The sequence below is a fragment of the Myotis myotis genome, unplaced genomic scaffold (genome assembly GCF_014108235.1).
Source record: "Myotis myotis isolate mMyoMyo1 unplaced genomic scaffold, mMyoMyo1.p scaffold_m19_p_5, whole genome shotgun sequence".
NCBI classification, from domain to species: domain Eukaryota; kingdom Metazoa; phylum Chordata; class Mammalia; order Chiroptera; family Vespertilionidae; genus Myotis; species Myotis myotis.
Window position 1 is genome coordinate 43,837,973 of NW_023416357.1, and position 15,562 is coordinate 43,853,534.

General features: G+C 43.9%; 1 protein-coding gene across 5 annotated transcripts in view; it reads right to left on the reverse strand.

Moving 5' to 3' along the window:
* Positions 1 to 15,562, reverse strand: part of SERINC5 (serine incorporator 5) — a 95,022-nt gene that overhangs the window by 42,448 nt on the left and 37,012 nt on the right. Inside the window, exons 2-4 of one of the 5 annotated variants that reach the window (XM_036309970.1) lie at positions 14,467 to 14,885; positions 7,608 to 7,775; positions 6,668 to 6,706 (exon numbers count right to left, since the gene is read on the reverse strand). In XM_036309970.1, the coding sequence (XP_036165863.1) occupies positions 6,668 to 6,706; positions 7,608 to 7,775; positions 14,467 to 14,481 (222 nt within the window). In that variant the 5' untranslated portion in view covers positions 14,482 to 14,885. Of the gene's footprint in view, positions 1 to 6,667; positions 6,707 to 7,607; positions 7,776 to 14,182; positions 14,386 to 14,461; positions 14,886 to 15,562 lie in introns of those variants that run through there. The other 4 variants (XM_036309971.1, XM_036309972.1, XM_036309969.1 and 1 more) reach the window with 4 other exon arrangements.

Genomic DNA, 15,562 nt, shown 5'->3' on the forward strand with positions numbered 1-15,562 from the left:
CCTTCCTCCTTCTGGTGAAGACAATGAGACATGTGGCAGTGACAATGACTGAGAAATGCATACCAAAAAAGAAAGTTTATGTGTCATCCCCAGGGTATGAAAATACAGACCGGATTTTCTGAATAAATAGAGAAAAATCCTTGAAGCCCATTTTACTTTTATTCAAAAGGCCTAAATCCAGTTAGCGGCCTCAATAGCAACCCTCTTTTTACTTCGCTGGAAAATGTTGGACTTCATGATAAATGCAGAGACTGTGATTAGAATATGTGCTTAAGATTTTAATGGGCGTGAAGTGGGCTAGGAAGCCAGGACAAGAGAAATGGGAAACAGACCGTTAAACAGCAGTTTGCAGCCATTTAGTAAGTCCTATCTTCCCTAAACCAAGGACACTTAAGAGTAAATAGTTTGGCTCTGGCTGGTGTGGCTCAGCTGGTTGGGCAGGTTCGATCCCGGGTAGGGAGCATTTAGGAGGCGGCTGATTGTTCTCATATCGATGTTGCTCTTTCTCTTCCTCTCTCTAAAAATTAATAAAAATATATTTTTTTAAAAAAGAGTAAATAGTTTGCCCTTCTCTTCTCCAACCAGAGGGTAAATAGCTTAAATCACCCTACTCAGGGAGATAGCAGAAATCCAATTAGTACCACTGTCAACCACACCCAAAGACATATGAAGTTAAGGGAATAAATCTCATTTTGGTACATCAGTATAAAGCTGATAAATATATTAGAAATCCTTCCTTAAGACCTCACCTAAATACACTGCCTTTAAAACTCCCCAAAACTAAGGCCCCAGCCTGGCGGGGGTGGCTCAATGGTTGAGTGCTGACCCACGAACCCTCTATACTTGTCCCCAAGATCCCCTTTTCTCTGACATCTTAGTGAGCCAAAGAAGCTCAGCCTAGGCTCATTTCCCCAGCTAGTCCCTCTCGGATTATCCTTGCTACACTGTCCTCAGCTTTAATAAATGCCCTCTAACATTCACCTGGACTCATGTTGTGAAATTTTTCCTACACAAGTCAAGAACCCACACACCACCGGCCAGCCCTAGGCAGATCCTCTCAGGGCCAGGTCCCTTTTCCAGTAACAGGGAGAGGGCTAGGTGATGGATTTAACTTGGGGAAGGAGGGGTCTCATTTAGATTCAAGTTGGGGTCCCACCTCTACCCTACATTAGTCCCGACGTTGAGTGATCCATAGAGCCCAGTGCACCACAGTGATCAGGACAATTTTTAAGCAGTTACTTGGATAAATATGCCAGATCCCGACATGCAAAGGGTAGACTAGTTATGACCGAGAAGGGTTCCTGAGGTCTTGGCCTGGGGATATGCATGTAGATTGGCACAGACCACTCCAGAACACTGAGCTACTTCTATACTGCCCACCAGTATGGGTGAGATAGAGCCCTGTCCATTTTGACACTTACAGCCCTTTCAAACACGTGTGAACGCAAAGGATTTAAGTTATTTCAGGAGTTGCAAATTCAATGCCTTTGGGGTGTTGGCTGGAGGTGGGGGAGTGGGGGGAGACTAGGGTTAGGGGGAAGAAAGGGGAGTAGGGGGAAGATGTGAGATAGGCTACAAACAAGCATCTTGGAATGGGGTCTTTGGTGAACTATATAGCAGGCTAGCCCTTCTAAAGGCAGCCCAATTTATTTATTTGCTTTTATTGCCCAAACAAAAGCCTATAGTCCAGTGATGGCGAACCTTTTGAGCTCGGCGTGTCAGCATTTTGAAAAACCCTAACTCAACTCTGCTGCCGTGTCACATATAGAAATTTTCTGATATTTGCAACCATAGTAAAACAAAGACTTATATTTTTGATATTTATTTTATATATTTAAATGCCATTTAAGAAAGAAAAATCAACCAAAAAAATGAGTTCATAGGTTCGCCATCACTGCTGTAGGCCAATTCACAACTCCTAGGCTAAGAGAGTACCACGTTTAACTGAAATTGCAGGTGTGGCTCTGGCTAATGGGTGGGGCTGAGGGCTGGGACTCTAAAGGGCTGGCATGCTTACTTTCATCAAGTCCAGGGAGAGAATGGAATTCAGAAACTACTTTGAAGTCTCGGAGGAAACTGCAGTCCGGGGTCTCCCTCTTATCTGCATCCTGTTAGGTCTTGTCCACTGTTCCTTTGAAGCCCACTCTACCCTGCAACATTATCACCCTGGGCTGCAAAGAACCAGTAAGCTCTTTCATCCAAAGAGAGAATAACAACACGGGAGCTGTTCCCACATTACCACTCACTCAGAGGAAAACTGACCCAGGCCAGGGAGAGCAGAAAATAATGTGTCAAGTAAAACATGTTTCCTAAAGAGATCACGTAAGATTAGAAAGAAAGCATAATGCCCTCTAAAACCATTGAGGGAACAAGAAAAAGACGGCTATCAAAATAAATATCTTAGCAGAGTCGATGTGGCTCAGTGGTTGAGTATCGACCCATTAACCAGGAGGTCACGGTTTGATTCCCAGTCAGGACACATGTCGGGATTGCCAACTTGATCCCCAGTATGGGGTGTGCAGGAGGCAGCGTTCAATGATTCTCTCTCCTCATTGATGTTTCTATCTCTCTCTCCGTCTCCATTCCTCTCTGAAAGCAATAAAAATACATTTTAAAAATAAATAAACAAGCAAACAAACAAACATCTTAGTGACCTCTTTTCCCATTACAAGGAATAATTCTTCAAATTTTAAATTTAAAATAAACATACAATGGGGGGGGGGGGGAGGAAACAGTCTTCCGCATTGTGGAAGATGTATTTTGGTTCTGAAAAAATTAAAATGTGGAAATTGAGCCATCTCAGGCACCACCTATTACCCATCTCAATGAATTGGAGCAGCCCAGGCACCAAGTGGAACGTGGATAAGGAAAATGGATCTAAGATGCTTCAGGTTAGGAACATGCAAGGCTCCTCCCACCTGGGCCTGGTGTACTGACCTCACAGGGAAGAAGGTTTGAGGGCCACATGAGTCAACTGTCCTCCCCTTGGTTTTAGGGGCCTCTCTTCCACAGAAAACAATGAGTCCTTTCTCCGCTCTCCCAAAATGCCCGTAGCTACCCAGGGCGCCCCAAACTCAAATGGAGAAGTTACATCTTGACTTAGTGGTGCAAGTCAAGAGGCCTAAATCCCTCACTCATTTTTTGGGGGGGGAAGGGGGCGGGGGGCATTCTACGTTCTAAAGTGGATTTTTAATCCCCAGGCATCAAATATGGCAAGACTGTACCACTTGAATGACATGGTAACAGACATGAATGACTTGCAATCAAATGGGGAAATACTCCAGGAGACAAAATCGCACCCTATTCAACCAGCACAGCAGCGCTTCCTCTGAGCCAAAGCTCTCACGGGAAAGAGGAGCGCCCCTAGTGGGAAGAAGCAGGGCGAAGTTTGGCCCAGAAGCTCCTTGTAGTTCCCTCTTGTTCAAACTTAAAACAGAGCACATTCTGACACCAAGGCAAAAACTGAAAACAAGTGAAAAGGCTGCTGCCCTCGTGTTCTTAACGCATGTAACAAAGGCCCAGGTGGCTTTGGACAGAGACCTGTCCATGGCACATGAATGCTGGGTGGGAGGCAACTGCATACTCCCTTCCGGCCTGTTACCAGCATACTTGCTTTTTCCTCCTCCCATCACAGCTCAAACATTCTCTCAGGCCAACAATGAGGGGGCGAGGACTTTAGCAGAGGCCCAGTGTGCTTCCCCATAAGGGGACCTTTCAACACCCACCCTCAAGCACCGCCTGAGGATGAGGTCAGACTCTATTCTATAGGCCATGAAACAAGCTGACTTTGTGATCAGCTGGCCGGCCTCCTGTGAGGCCCTAACGATGGAAAAGGATTGGTTTCGCCCACAGGGACCTCATTCCCAATGCAGGAAGCCGAGCCAAACCATTTTTAAATAAGTACATTCAGGGACAGGCAAAGAAACATTTATAAGAGCCTCTATGAAGCTCCCATTTATAAGAACCCCTTCTCTCTCTCCTCCCTTCCTCCTTCTGCTCTGACCCCAAATCACACCACACACACAGTCTCTCTCTCTCTCTCTCTCTCTCTCTCTCTCTCTCTCTCTCACACACACACACACACACAGTCTCTCTCTCTCTCTCTCTCTCTCTCACACACACACACAGTCACAGACACACACACACACACACACTCACCACTGCTGGGTCCACTGCCCTAAGTATCTCTGTTTCTCTGATGACAGCCTCCTCCTCTATAATGACTCTACAATGGCTACCCATTTAACATCAGACCATGGTCAAATGACACACCTGAGCGCTGAAATTCCTGAAAGACTTGGTCATTTTACCTGCTCATGTCTAATCTGTCCTTCTACACATGTCTGTTCTTGTTGTTTTCTCTTCTCTCTACCTGTACAGTTTAGTCACTAAGAACACATTCTGCCTGGGTTCAAATCCCAACTCCACCAACCAGAACTGGAGACCTTGAGTTAGGTACTTACATGACTCAATGCCTCAGTTTCCTCATCTGGTGAGTAGAACAGTGACAAATGAGATGACACAGGTAAAAGTTCAGAATAAAACCTGGCACATGGTATCACCCAATAAATACTAGCAATTAACACACACATTATCACACAAGTCACTTCCTCCATGAAGCCTTCCCTAGCAACACGACTCAATATCTTCTGTTTGTTAAATGTTCTGCAAACATCAGAAATCATAGATACTGGCCAGTGTTTTTCCGGACTATTTCACAGGGCAGGTTAGTCGGATGGTAATTCAAATGTTAAAATTATTATTATGAAAATCACATCCTAAAATATGTACCTGTAGCCCAGATGGCATGGCTCAGTGGTTGAGCATCTACTTATGAACGAGGAGGTCACGGTTCGATTCCCAGTCACAGGGCACATGCCCAGGCTGTGGTCTCGATCCCCAGTGTGGGGCGTGCAAGAGGCAGCCAATCAACGATTCTCTCTCATCACTGATGTTTCTATCTCTCTCTCCCTCTCCCTTTCTCTCTGAAATTAATAAAAACAAATACATACATACATACATACATACATACATATATACATACATGTGGCTCCAAAGTGATCGCTTCCTCCAGTAACAACGTTTCTGATGGGTTTGCCACTAAGAGATATTATATATTTTATATGGTTTCAGATTTTGTTTCTTGGATCCAAAGTTTAATTCTACAGAGATTGAATACTATTTTATGTTTTTAATATGTTTTTATTGACTTTTAGAGAGAGAGGAAGATGGGGGGAGAGAGAGAAACATAGATCGGTTACCTCCTAAATGCACCCTGACCCGGGATCGAGCCCACAACCTGGGCATGTGCCCTGACCAGCAATTGAGCCGGTGACATTTCAGTGCATAGGACAATGCTCTGAACTGAGCCACACCAGCCAGAACTGAAAACTTCTTAAGGGCAAAGAGCAGAGATTGCACCCATAGACATCTGGTCCACACTGGGAGTTCCTATCAAAATACCACAGTGAGTCCTCAGGTCAATCCTTGTTGAATTTAAATAGAACATTAAGTTACCTAAAAAACAAAGGTAGTATGTGGAAGGTTAAGTGGACCTTCAGAATAAGAATTAAAATCTATCCAGTAAGCCCTGGCCGGGAGGCTCAGTTGGTTGAAGCACTGTCCTGTACACCAAAAGGTTTCAGGTTCGATTCTCAGTCGGCGTACATACAGGAGGCAATCAATCAATGTTTCTCTCACAACTCTCTCCGCCCCTTCCTCTCTCTCTCTAAAATCAATAAACATATGCTCAGATTAGTATAAAAATAAAATCTACCCTGTTGGTATTCCTCCTCTTAAACATCTTGTCACAAACATAGAAGATTAAACCACGGTAAGAGGAAGACAATCCAAGACAAACACCATCAAGATAGAGTGAAACCTGTGCAAACTAATAAGGCAGCCTTAGTTCTTGGTCTCAGGGCCCCCAAACTTCCATAGAACTTCGTGCCTCCTCTCATATGGTCCTTATTCATCTCCACCTTGTTTTATGCCTCAGAAGATTATGCCTTGTCTTCTGAATTATCAGCTTCGTTTCTCACAAGTTCGAATGCCCCACGGCGCCCACTGCGGTGCCTTACTGAGTAGTGAGAGTCCACTGTGTGAAGCAATCAGAGGAGAATCTTAATCTCACAAGTTTCGATAGTAGTTCTGGTATATTCCAGATCATACAACCACAATTATAAAAAGCATTACCTAACAGAAAGCTTCAAAGGGCCTACTTTAACGAATGGATAAGAAAATATCAAGTGAGTTTTTTAAAAACGGTGTTTTGATGCACTTGAGTGTATTTAAAATAGTCTGTAGTTGCAGCATAAGGTTGGGGAGAAGGAACACTTCCTCAGAGTGCTCCTGGGAATGCCATCTCCATTAGGGGAGGCGTTCCAAGAGCACAGAGCACTTAGCTGTAAGGGCAAAGGGGCCTTGCAAAGCTCACTTTCCTCTCCTTTTTCCTCAGAAGGGAGCTGCCCCAAGGAGCATTAACTGTTCCTCTTCCCAGCAAATGGTGCCCCTGCAGACGAAGCCTGCCCTGGCCCGGTGGACTCCCCAAGTGAGTAAGTCTGACTCATTTTGTGGATCAGTAGTAGGATGCCCACTTCCTTGCAGATACAAGCCACATTGTCTCACATCAGGTCTGTGAGGGGGAAAGGTGATGTTTGGCATGTACCTGCTGACACTGTAGTCTTTTTGTCGATTTGTTCAGAACCTGGGAGGGGAAAAGATGGTGTTGTGTGTGTGTGTGTGTGCGTGTGTGTGTGTGCGTGTGTGTGTGTGTTTAAATATGTTTTTATTGATTTCAGAGAAGAAAGGAGAGGGAGAGAGAGATAGAAATATCAATGAGGAGAGAAGCATTGATCGGCTGCCGCCTGCATGTCCCCTACTGAGGATCAAGTCCGCAACCCGGGCTTGTGCTCTGACCAGGAATCCAAACCGTGACCTCTTGGTTCATAGGTCGATGCTCAACCACTGAGCCATGCCGGCTGGGCAAGATTGTGTTATTTATTGGACTCCCTCAAAAACCACAACACATCCCCGCCCCCATCATCTGGCTGATTAATAGCCTACTATGGGGAAATTCCAGAAAAAAAAGTCCTGTATGTGTCTCTATCAGCATCACATGCCAGGTTTACCTCTACGTACATTACTCGAGAAATGGCTGGAACTGCATCCTCACCTCTGGAGACACCCACGCTACAAGTAACATATCCAGAAAAGTAAAAATGGCCCTATAGCTGCCTCATTATCTGTGGGATGATCACAGGCTTTATCATACTTCCCCTACAGGCCAAATTAAATGTTTTATAACAGCTACTTCCTGAGATACTGGCAGCCATCCTTAGAACAAGAAAAAACTGTACATCTAATCAGAAATGCTATAAACAAGGGTAAGACAAAATATGCAATCCTCTCCATGAATAGCATCAGTCTGCCTCCACACTACAACTTAAGACCAGGAAAGCATTAAAGTGGCTTCCCTGAAGGTTTGGAGAGAGTGAGTGCACCCAAAACCACACTGGGGTGGGTGGGCCCATCCGCTAAAGTGGGTATTTCCCACACACCCTCATCAACCATCAGAAATGAGAAGAGTTGAAACAGGGCAGACTTACGTGCTCTTTCATCTCATTAGCCACGGTTTGTGACATCATGATGCAGCAGAGGACGGCGACGAGAATGAAGTAGAGGGCATACATGAAGCGGGTACTCCGGGACTGTCGGATCTTGGGGCAACAGCCACAGCAGAGGGAGCAGCCAGCAGTCCCACAGCAGCAGGCCAACTGAAAAAGAAACACAGAACATCCTCTTAAAGCCACTGCTTTATAAACCTGCTAACCCCAGCCCTCTGTGGGTCAACCTTTCAGCTACCATTTTTCTGAGCCATCCTGCCCATAGAGCATGCTGGAACAGTTTAGTATGTGAACAAAGCTTTCAGCAGAATGGGTTTCAGGTTGTCTTTAATGATAAGCATTAAGGCTTGGGAGATGCCCAATAATTAAACAGAAAAAGCACTATAATCATTACTCTTAGGCAAAATAAAGATTTCTGGGGTCGGCTAAAAGCAAAAGAGGCCAAGAACTAGAAAAAGGCCAAAGTGAGGTGAGGAGAACATGAAAAACAGGGAATCGGGCTCAAGAAAAGGACTGTCAAAATCCATGAGCAAAAGAATGAATTGTATGAACACCCAGGCACATGCTGGGATGTAAAGGCTATGTATGCTCGCACCCGTCCTCCTCTGCAGGAAATAATGGGAGTGTCCAACTTGAAGCTCTCAGGGAATAGATGCCTCTTACCCACACAGTGTTTTCCGCAGCTTCACGCCCCTAATGTAAGCTCTCAGGCTAATGTGCGGGGCATGGGCTCAGAGGAGCAGAGAGCTCCTCTGTACCATTAATAGCACACACACCTTTTATTTGGGGAGACCAGCTCTTTTTTTTTTTTTTTATCTCTGATTGGGCTTTATTGGCAGCTATACATTTGGGGATACTAAATAAAATATAGATTAAGTTTCCAGGTTTGGGTCTGGTGCTAATTTTTTTTCTTTTCAAAACTATTTTTTAGAATAGCTTTAGGTTAACAATAAAATTGAGAAGGCAGTACAGAGATTTCTCATATTGACTCTTACTCCCATACATACATAGCCTCCCCCATTTATTAATATTACTTATAAGAAAGGTACTTTGCTGTTGTTGTTAACACAGATGAACCTACATTGATATATCACTATCACCCAAAGACCATGGTTCACTTTAGGGTTCACTGTATAGTCAGTCAATGGGTTTGGACAGATGTAAAATGATACATCTCCATCATTATAATATCATACAGTGTATTTCCACTGCTATAAAAGGAAACTAGATCTTTAGTAAAGCACAGGGCAATAGCCCTAGCTGGTTTGGCTCAGTGGATAGAGCGTCAGCCTGTGGACTGAAGGGTCTAGGGAAGGGGTGGGAAACCCCTGGCACGTGTGCCAAACATGGCACGCCAGTAACTTTTGCTGGCACGCGAAACGCTCTCTTATAATCTTCCATTTAAATTTTTTTCTTAATATCAACTTCTTTATTTTTTCAGATAATTCAATGTAGGTGCATCTTAGATAAATAAATAATTTTACATAACATGTATACATTAAAAAATAAATATATTTTTCATCATCATATACTGTGTTTTTGTTGCTCGAATGGATTTTATTATTTCTTCAAGGTTCTTCACATACGTACACTTTAAGAGATATCAAGTAGGCGTAACATGTTCTCAAAAAAAATTAGGGTTGGCACGCAGAAGAATTTTGAGTCAGAGATTTTGTGGTTTTGGCATGCACTCACAAAAAGGTTGCCCACCCCAGTCTAGGGTTTGATTCCCACCAAGGGCACATGTCCAGGTTGTGCACTTGATTCCCTGTAGGGAGCGTGCAGGAAGCAGCCAATCAATGATTCCCTCTCATCACTGATGTTTCTATCTCTCTCTTCCTCTCCCTTCCTCTCTGAAATCAATAAAGATATATATTTTTTTAAAAAAAGCATAGGGCAACAGAGCGTAGTGTTGTTAAAAGCTCAAGCTCAGAGCCACCCTGCCTGAGTTGGGGCTTGGGTCTGCCACCCACTACTAATTCTGAACCATGAGCAAGTTACTAACCCCTTTTAAGACTCCTCATTTATAAAGTGATAACAATATTTATGCTTATGCTGTGGTCTCTTGGACCTAATCAGACACACCTGGTGTCAGGGAGGGATTTCTACAAAAGAGATTATAAACTGCAAATAACAACTAAACCTATATACAATACAGTACAGTCTATAAAAAACCTACAACCTAACAATTCAGTCTCTTGATAATGATTTGGAATGAAGTTCAAGACCTTGCACAGCTGCAAAACAAGCATCAATTAGAATGCCACACTATAAACACACTTACAATGAGAAGAGATCATAGGTAAGCAGGTATAAGACCGGTTGTAATCACAGGATGTTAAGACAGATCTTGGGAATGTCATTTCCCAAGTTATTTCATCTACTTAATGAAACCGCCATTGTTTGAGCCCTTGGACATTCTGCACTATATCATTATTTTAAAATTTTGCTAATGTACTCTCTCCACCTTCATTCAGTTTCCCAAGCCATCTTCCTCAAAAGACTCTTCTTGCTTCATAATGTTAGGTCACTGCTTTGTAAGATTATTCTACTTGGGCTGAGCTAACAGGCCACACAAGTGGGACCCCAACACCACTGCCTGTGTGGTATTCTTACAGACTCACCTTCCTTTACAATTCACTCCATCATGTCTTCTATCCCCGATTTTACTAACTTCTTTCCACTCACATGCCTTCCAAATTCTTTCTCAACTATCTCCTTCATTGGTTGCTACCTCTTTAGTTCTGTGGTCTTAGATAATCAGTCTTACTGTATGTCAAGTTCAAATGCGATTAATAAAATATTCTATTTTGGAAAACATACATTTTTAAACACTCTCCTGTTCCATGATAGAACTTTGTCACAGCAGAATCAACATTTAACCTTAATATCTCCACAGAAGAGAAAAATGAACAGACATGTACATAATATGTGAGCCTAACTGGTCATTTAAAGACAAATTAACAGTGACAGAGAGATGTGATTACGGAAAATGTGAAAAGAAAGTCATACTGTTTTAATCTTATTCTATTACTAAAGTCAGGTGGCATATTATAGATCTGACTTTTCAAACGGCCTTATTTTCACGTTCACTCTCTATATAATCCTATGGTATGATTGACAGATATATATATATATATATATATATTTAAATCCAATAGCCTTTTTCTAGTAGTTATTTATCAAAGCAAACTATGTCAACAACCAAGGGAACAAGTGCATTATCTTTAGTTAAAAAAACACTAATATACACAAGTAGAAACTCAAACCAACATCCATAAAAGAAATGTTATATTAGCCTCTAAAACAAATCTCACGGCCCTGCTGATTTACCACTTCTTTCTGGAAAAGCAAAATTTAGAATAAAAGGGGTTCACACCCAGCCCCTGCCACTTATGGCTTTTTCACTCTGAGTATGTCACTCCCCTAATCCTCACTTTCAAAACTGGAATAATTCCTGGCCAGCCTAATTTCCAGGCTGTCACAGCTTGAAGAGAAATGCCATGTCTTGTTACCCCAGCAACAGAGGGCCAAAACTTTTCACTGAACAAGTCAGAGTATAATCCTATATAATAAAAGGTTAATATGCAAATTGACCCTAATGGCAGAACGACCACTAGACCAGTCACTATTATGTGCACTGACCACCTCTCTGATCGCCCAATGGTGAACGGGGAACCGGGGGCGGGTAGCGGGGGATGCAGGTGGCGCCAGGCCAAGGCCCCCGCCCCACCAGTCACCACAGAGGGCAACATGTGGTGGGGTTGGGGCCGGCGAGTGGGCGGAACAGCCAACCTCTCGGTTCCTCCCCCAGGCTGGCAGGCTCTGATCACCTGATAGTGAATGGGGAACTGGGGGTGGGTGGCGGCGGGGAGCAGGGCTGATTGTGGGAAGCTGGGGAATATGGCCCTGATCGCAGGCCAGGCCTAGGGACCGTACCCGTGCACAAATTTCATACGCCAAGCCTCTAGTAAACAAATAAATATAGAACACCAAGAGTAAGCCCTATGAACTTTGGATAATAATATGTCACTATAAGTTCATCAATTGTAACAAATGTACCACTCTGGCAAGGAGTGTGGATAATGAGGAAGGACTGTGCACCTGTGGGGCAGGGGATGTATGGGGAATCTCTGTACCTTCCTCAAATTTTCTGTAAACTAAACTGCTCTAAAAATTAAGGTCTATTTAAAAATAACAACAACATGCCCAGCCAGCATGGCTCAGTGGTTGAGCGTGGACCTAGGAACCAGGAGGTCACAGGTCTATTCCCAGTCTGGGCACATGCCCAGGTTGCAGGCTCGAGCCCCAGTGTGGATGTGGAGGAGGTAGCCGATCTCATCATGGATGTTTCTATCTCTCTCTCCCTCTCCCTTCCTTTCTAAAATCAATTAAAAAAAACCTAAAAAAAAAAACACAATAAAAATAACAACAGAGAAACGAGCAAAACAGGGTCTATCAATGCCTCAATACATGGATGCTGACTGAAAAGTGTACAGTAAAGTCATAATGGCAACATTCCTCAAAGGGCTGGCTGTCCCATTCCACAGGGCATGTGCACAAGTCCTGCTCCATGATAGAACTTTGTTGCTTTACTTAGTCTTTTTCCACACTCTGAATTTCTCACACCAGCATTACATCACAAATGGGCTTTAATCTGTAGGTACCGCACACTCTCCTGTTCCACAAGAAATTATGATGCACTCCGGAAGGACACAGTCAATCTCTTTGGAGGCCAAAGCTTGCAATTTCTCTACAAGTTCACCCTGCATGTATACTTACACAGGGGCACAGAGATTTAGGTGTGAGGTTATTCACTACAAGCATGGAAACAGTCTTATTCTCCAGATACACAGGGACCAGATACATGAATTATGGGCTATCTACACAATACAATGTAGTTAAAAGAGTAAGTCAGTGTTCTGGGCTGAACTGAGTTATCTTTTCCACCCACACACTCTCCAAATTTACAAGTTTAAGTCCTAACCCCCAGTATCTCAGAACATTTGGATATAGGATCCTTAATAACGTAATTAAGGTTAAACAAAGTCATTGGAGTGGGCCCTAATCCATTATGACTGGTGTCCTTGGAAGATAAGATTAGGACACAGACACACAGAAAAACCATGTGAGGACACAGAGAAGACGGCCATCTGCGAGCTAAGGAGCAAGATCTCAAAAGAGACCAAGTCTTCAACTCCTTTATTTCAGACTTTGAGCCTCCAGAACTGTGAGAGATTAAGTTTCTGTTGTTTCAGCCACTCAGCCTACATACTTTGTTATGTCAGCCCAGCAAACTAACACAGTCATTATGCTCTGATATTTTATATACATGCGTGGCTTTATGTGTGGTGTGTGTGCGTATGCAATGACCACTAACTGATGACCTGTAGAGCGGGCCTACATGTGGGGAGGAAAAGAAGACATCTACTTCTCACTGTTCCACTCTCTGCTTGTGTGTTTACCATGTGCATGTATTACTGCTGTAATTTTCAAAAGAAAGAAAAAGACTAAGTAAAGCAACTAAGTTTGATGATCCTGCTATAAAAGCATTTGCAAATGTCGCATTGACTCATGGGATTTATTTTTCTTTCTGAAGCAGCTTTCCCTCCCCTTAGTGAAAAAGAAAAATATCAAAGAGCCCTTCACACCCTCCCTCTGGCTAACTTCCTCTGAAACAGCAACAGCTTGAGTAGCCAAGGCTTTTCGAAGTACTCCGTCCTTGCCAGGGCAGAGTCTGAATGAAAGGATGAGCCACTGCTTGCTGCTACCTGGAGCTGGGCCTCACCCCAAGCATTATTTTCCTTCTCCTGTCTAAGGATCCAGACCACACACACACACACACACACACACACACCACAATAAATATCAGTCTCCCTCCCTGTCTTCCCACTGGCCTTGGGCACAGACAGTTCTTCTGAGGCCTAAGCTGGGGAATGTGAGGAAATGTTACAAAAACATGAGCTAGGGCTGGTAGTAACTTCCAGGTTCTTCTACTGTCAAATTGGAAAACCCGATTCATTTATTACCTAGACAGCAGTCCCCAACCTTTCAAACCTCGCAGACCACCAGTGGCCCATGGACCACCGGTTGGTGACCATTGCTCCAAAGGTTTCTTAAACCAGCGGTCGCCAACCTTTCAGACCTCATGGACCACCAGTGGTCCACGGACCACCGGTTGGCAACCGCTGACCTAGAATTCCCAGGCAACACCACCAATGGGAAAGAGCAAAGAATCAGGAAGAAAGCCCGATGTCATAATCAGTGTGAGCATACACACACCATGTTATCTTACTCATAGGAGTCCCCCTCTCTCTATCAGTCTTATTCTCACAGGGCCAAGAGGCTTGGTTGGCTACCAGGTTATTAAACCCACAGGGACCAGGAGGGAATAAGTGGGGGGAAGAGCAAAGGTCTGAGGACCTGGATTCCAACTCTGTGGCTCTGGGTAACTCCCTTCCCTCTCAGGGTCTTGGTTTTCCTCACTTGCAAACTCAAGGAGCCTAGGTGACAAACAACAGGTGGTGGGAAAATAGAGGTTTCATCCCACACTCAACTCATTGCGGCAGTGGCACCCTGGAATGCTGTGCTGGGTTCTAAGGCTGAATGGCTCAGCAGGGAAAATGCAATGGTCAGCAGGTACCATCTGCCAGAGACATGGTGGCATCTATGCAAGAGGTGATCTGACATCCCTACCATCCATAAATGCTTAGATGTTGAAAACAAACTGTAAGAGGCAAGCACAGTGAGTTAACCCCAACGCGAGAAAGAAGAGAGAAAAATCAATAAAAAAGAGAAGAACTGAACAGTGGAGCAGTCCAAAGCTCTCCAAGCATCTCACAGGTACTGTGAGCATCCCTCTAATTGCTTCATGGTCTCTGTTCTGTCAGGTACAGCTCACACAGCAGCAGTGAGAGAACTCATTCATGACGATGATGGCCCAGGCATCACATTAAGCCACGCTCCCTTGGCTCCACTTAGGGAGGCGGCAAGTACGCAGGACATTCTGTCACAAGAACCAGCCCAAATGTGGGTCACATTTTTTAGTTTCGATGCTTTCGTTTTTGGGTGTGTAAATTCCTCAGCAATGTGGAAACCATTCATCAAAAAGACGTTTTCCTCGAGGGTTGTGGAGAGCCAAGCTGGCTTTAGGACATCTAAACTCAGTCCAAACTGCAAAAGGAAAGAAATCTTCAAATCTGGCACCGCCCTTCATTCAGTCCCTTTTCCTGACTTGGAAAAACAGGATCACTAGCAGAACTGAGGAAAGACAGAAGAGATTTTTTTTAAAAACTACATTAATTATAGTACTGTTCCTAAGAAATGGGGGGGGGGGGGGGGGCGGGGTGCGCAGTGAGGAAGTTCCTCAAAAATAAAAGCTGCTGAAGCCATTAGAAGCAGAACCCAGGTGTTTCTGGGCATACTGGGGGATTATAATATCAAGGAAATATAAGAAAAATATTATTAAAGACAAAATTGGGTTCAAATTTTTTCATTAAATGGTGCTCTTGATAGGGGCAAAAACAGAATGTTGGGAAACCAGCTAGAATTGTAAGAAATAATAATCATGCTTTGTTAACCATGATTGTTTTGTTCTGATTAAGGAAGGCACATTCTAAATGCAGTCCATCCTCTCCATTTGGAGCTGCCTATTATCATGGAAAGATTAACATCTTTGTTGCAGAAACCAGGATCGCCAGCCCTTTAAAGACCCCAGCCCTCTGCTTACCTGTTAACTGCCCATTTGGCATACCCTTTGGCTACCTCCCCATGTAATATTTGTTCTACCCAATATAAGCAGGGGGCTTATGGTGGGGTGCAGAGCAGATTTTTGTGGATGACCTGCTGCTCTCCCATACTGCTGGCAGTATTAGAGTAAACACTCATATAGGATTCAGCCCTGTCTCTGCTTAATTGGCTCAAATAGTGACAGGCAG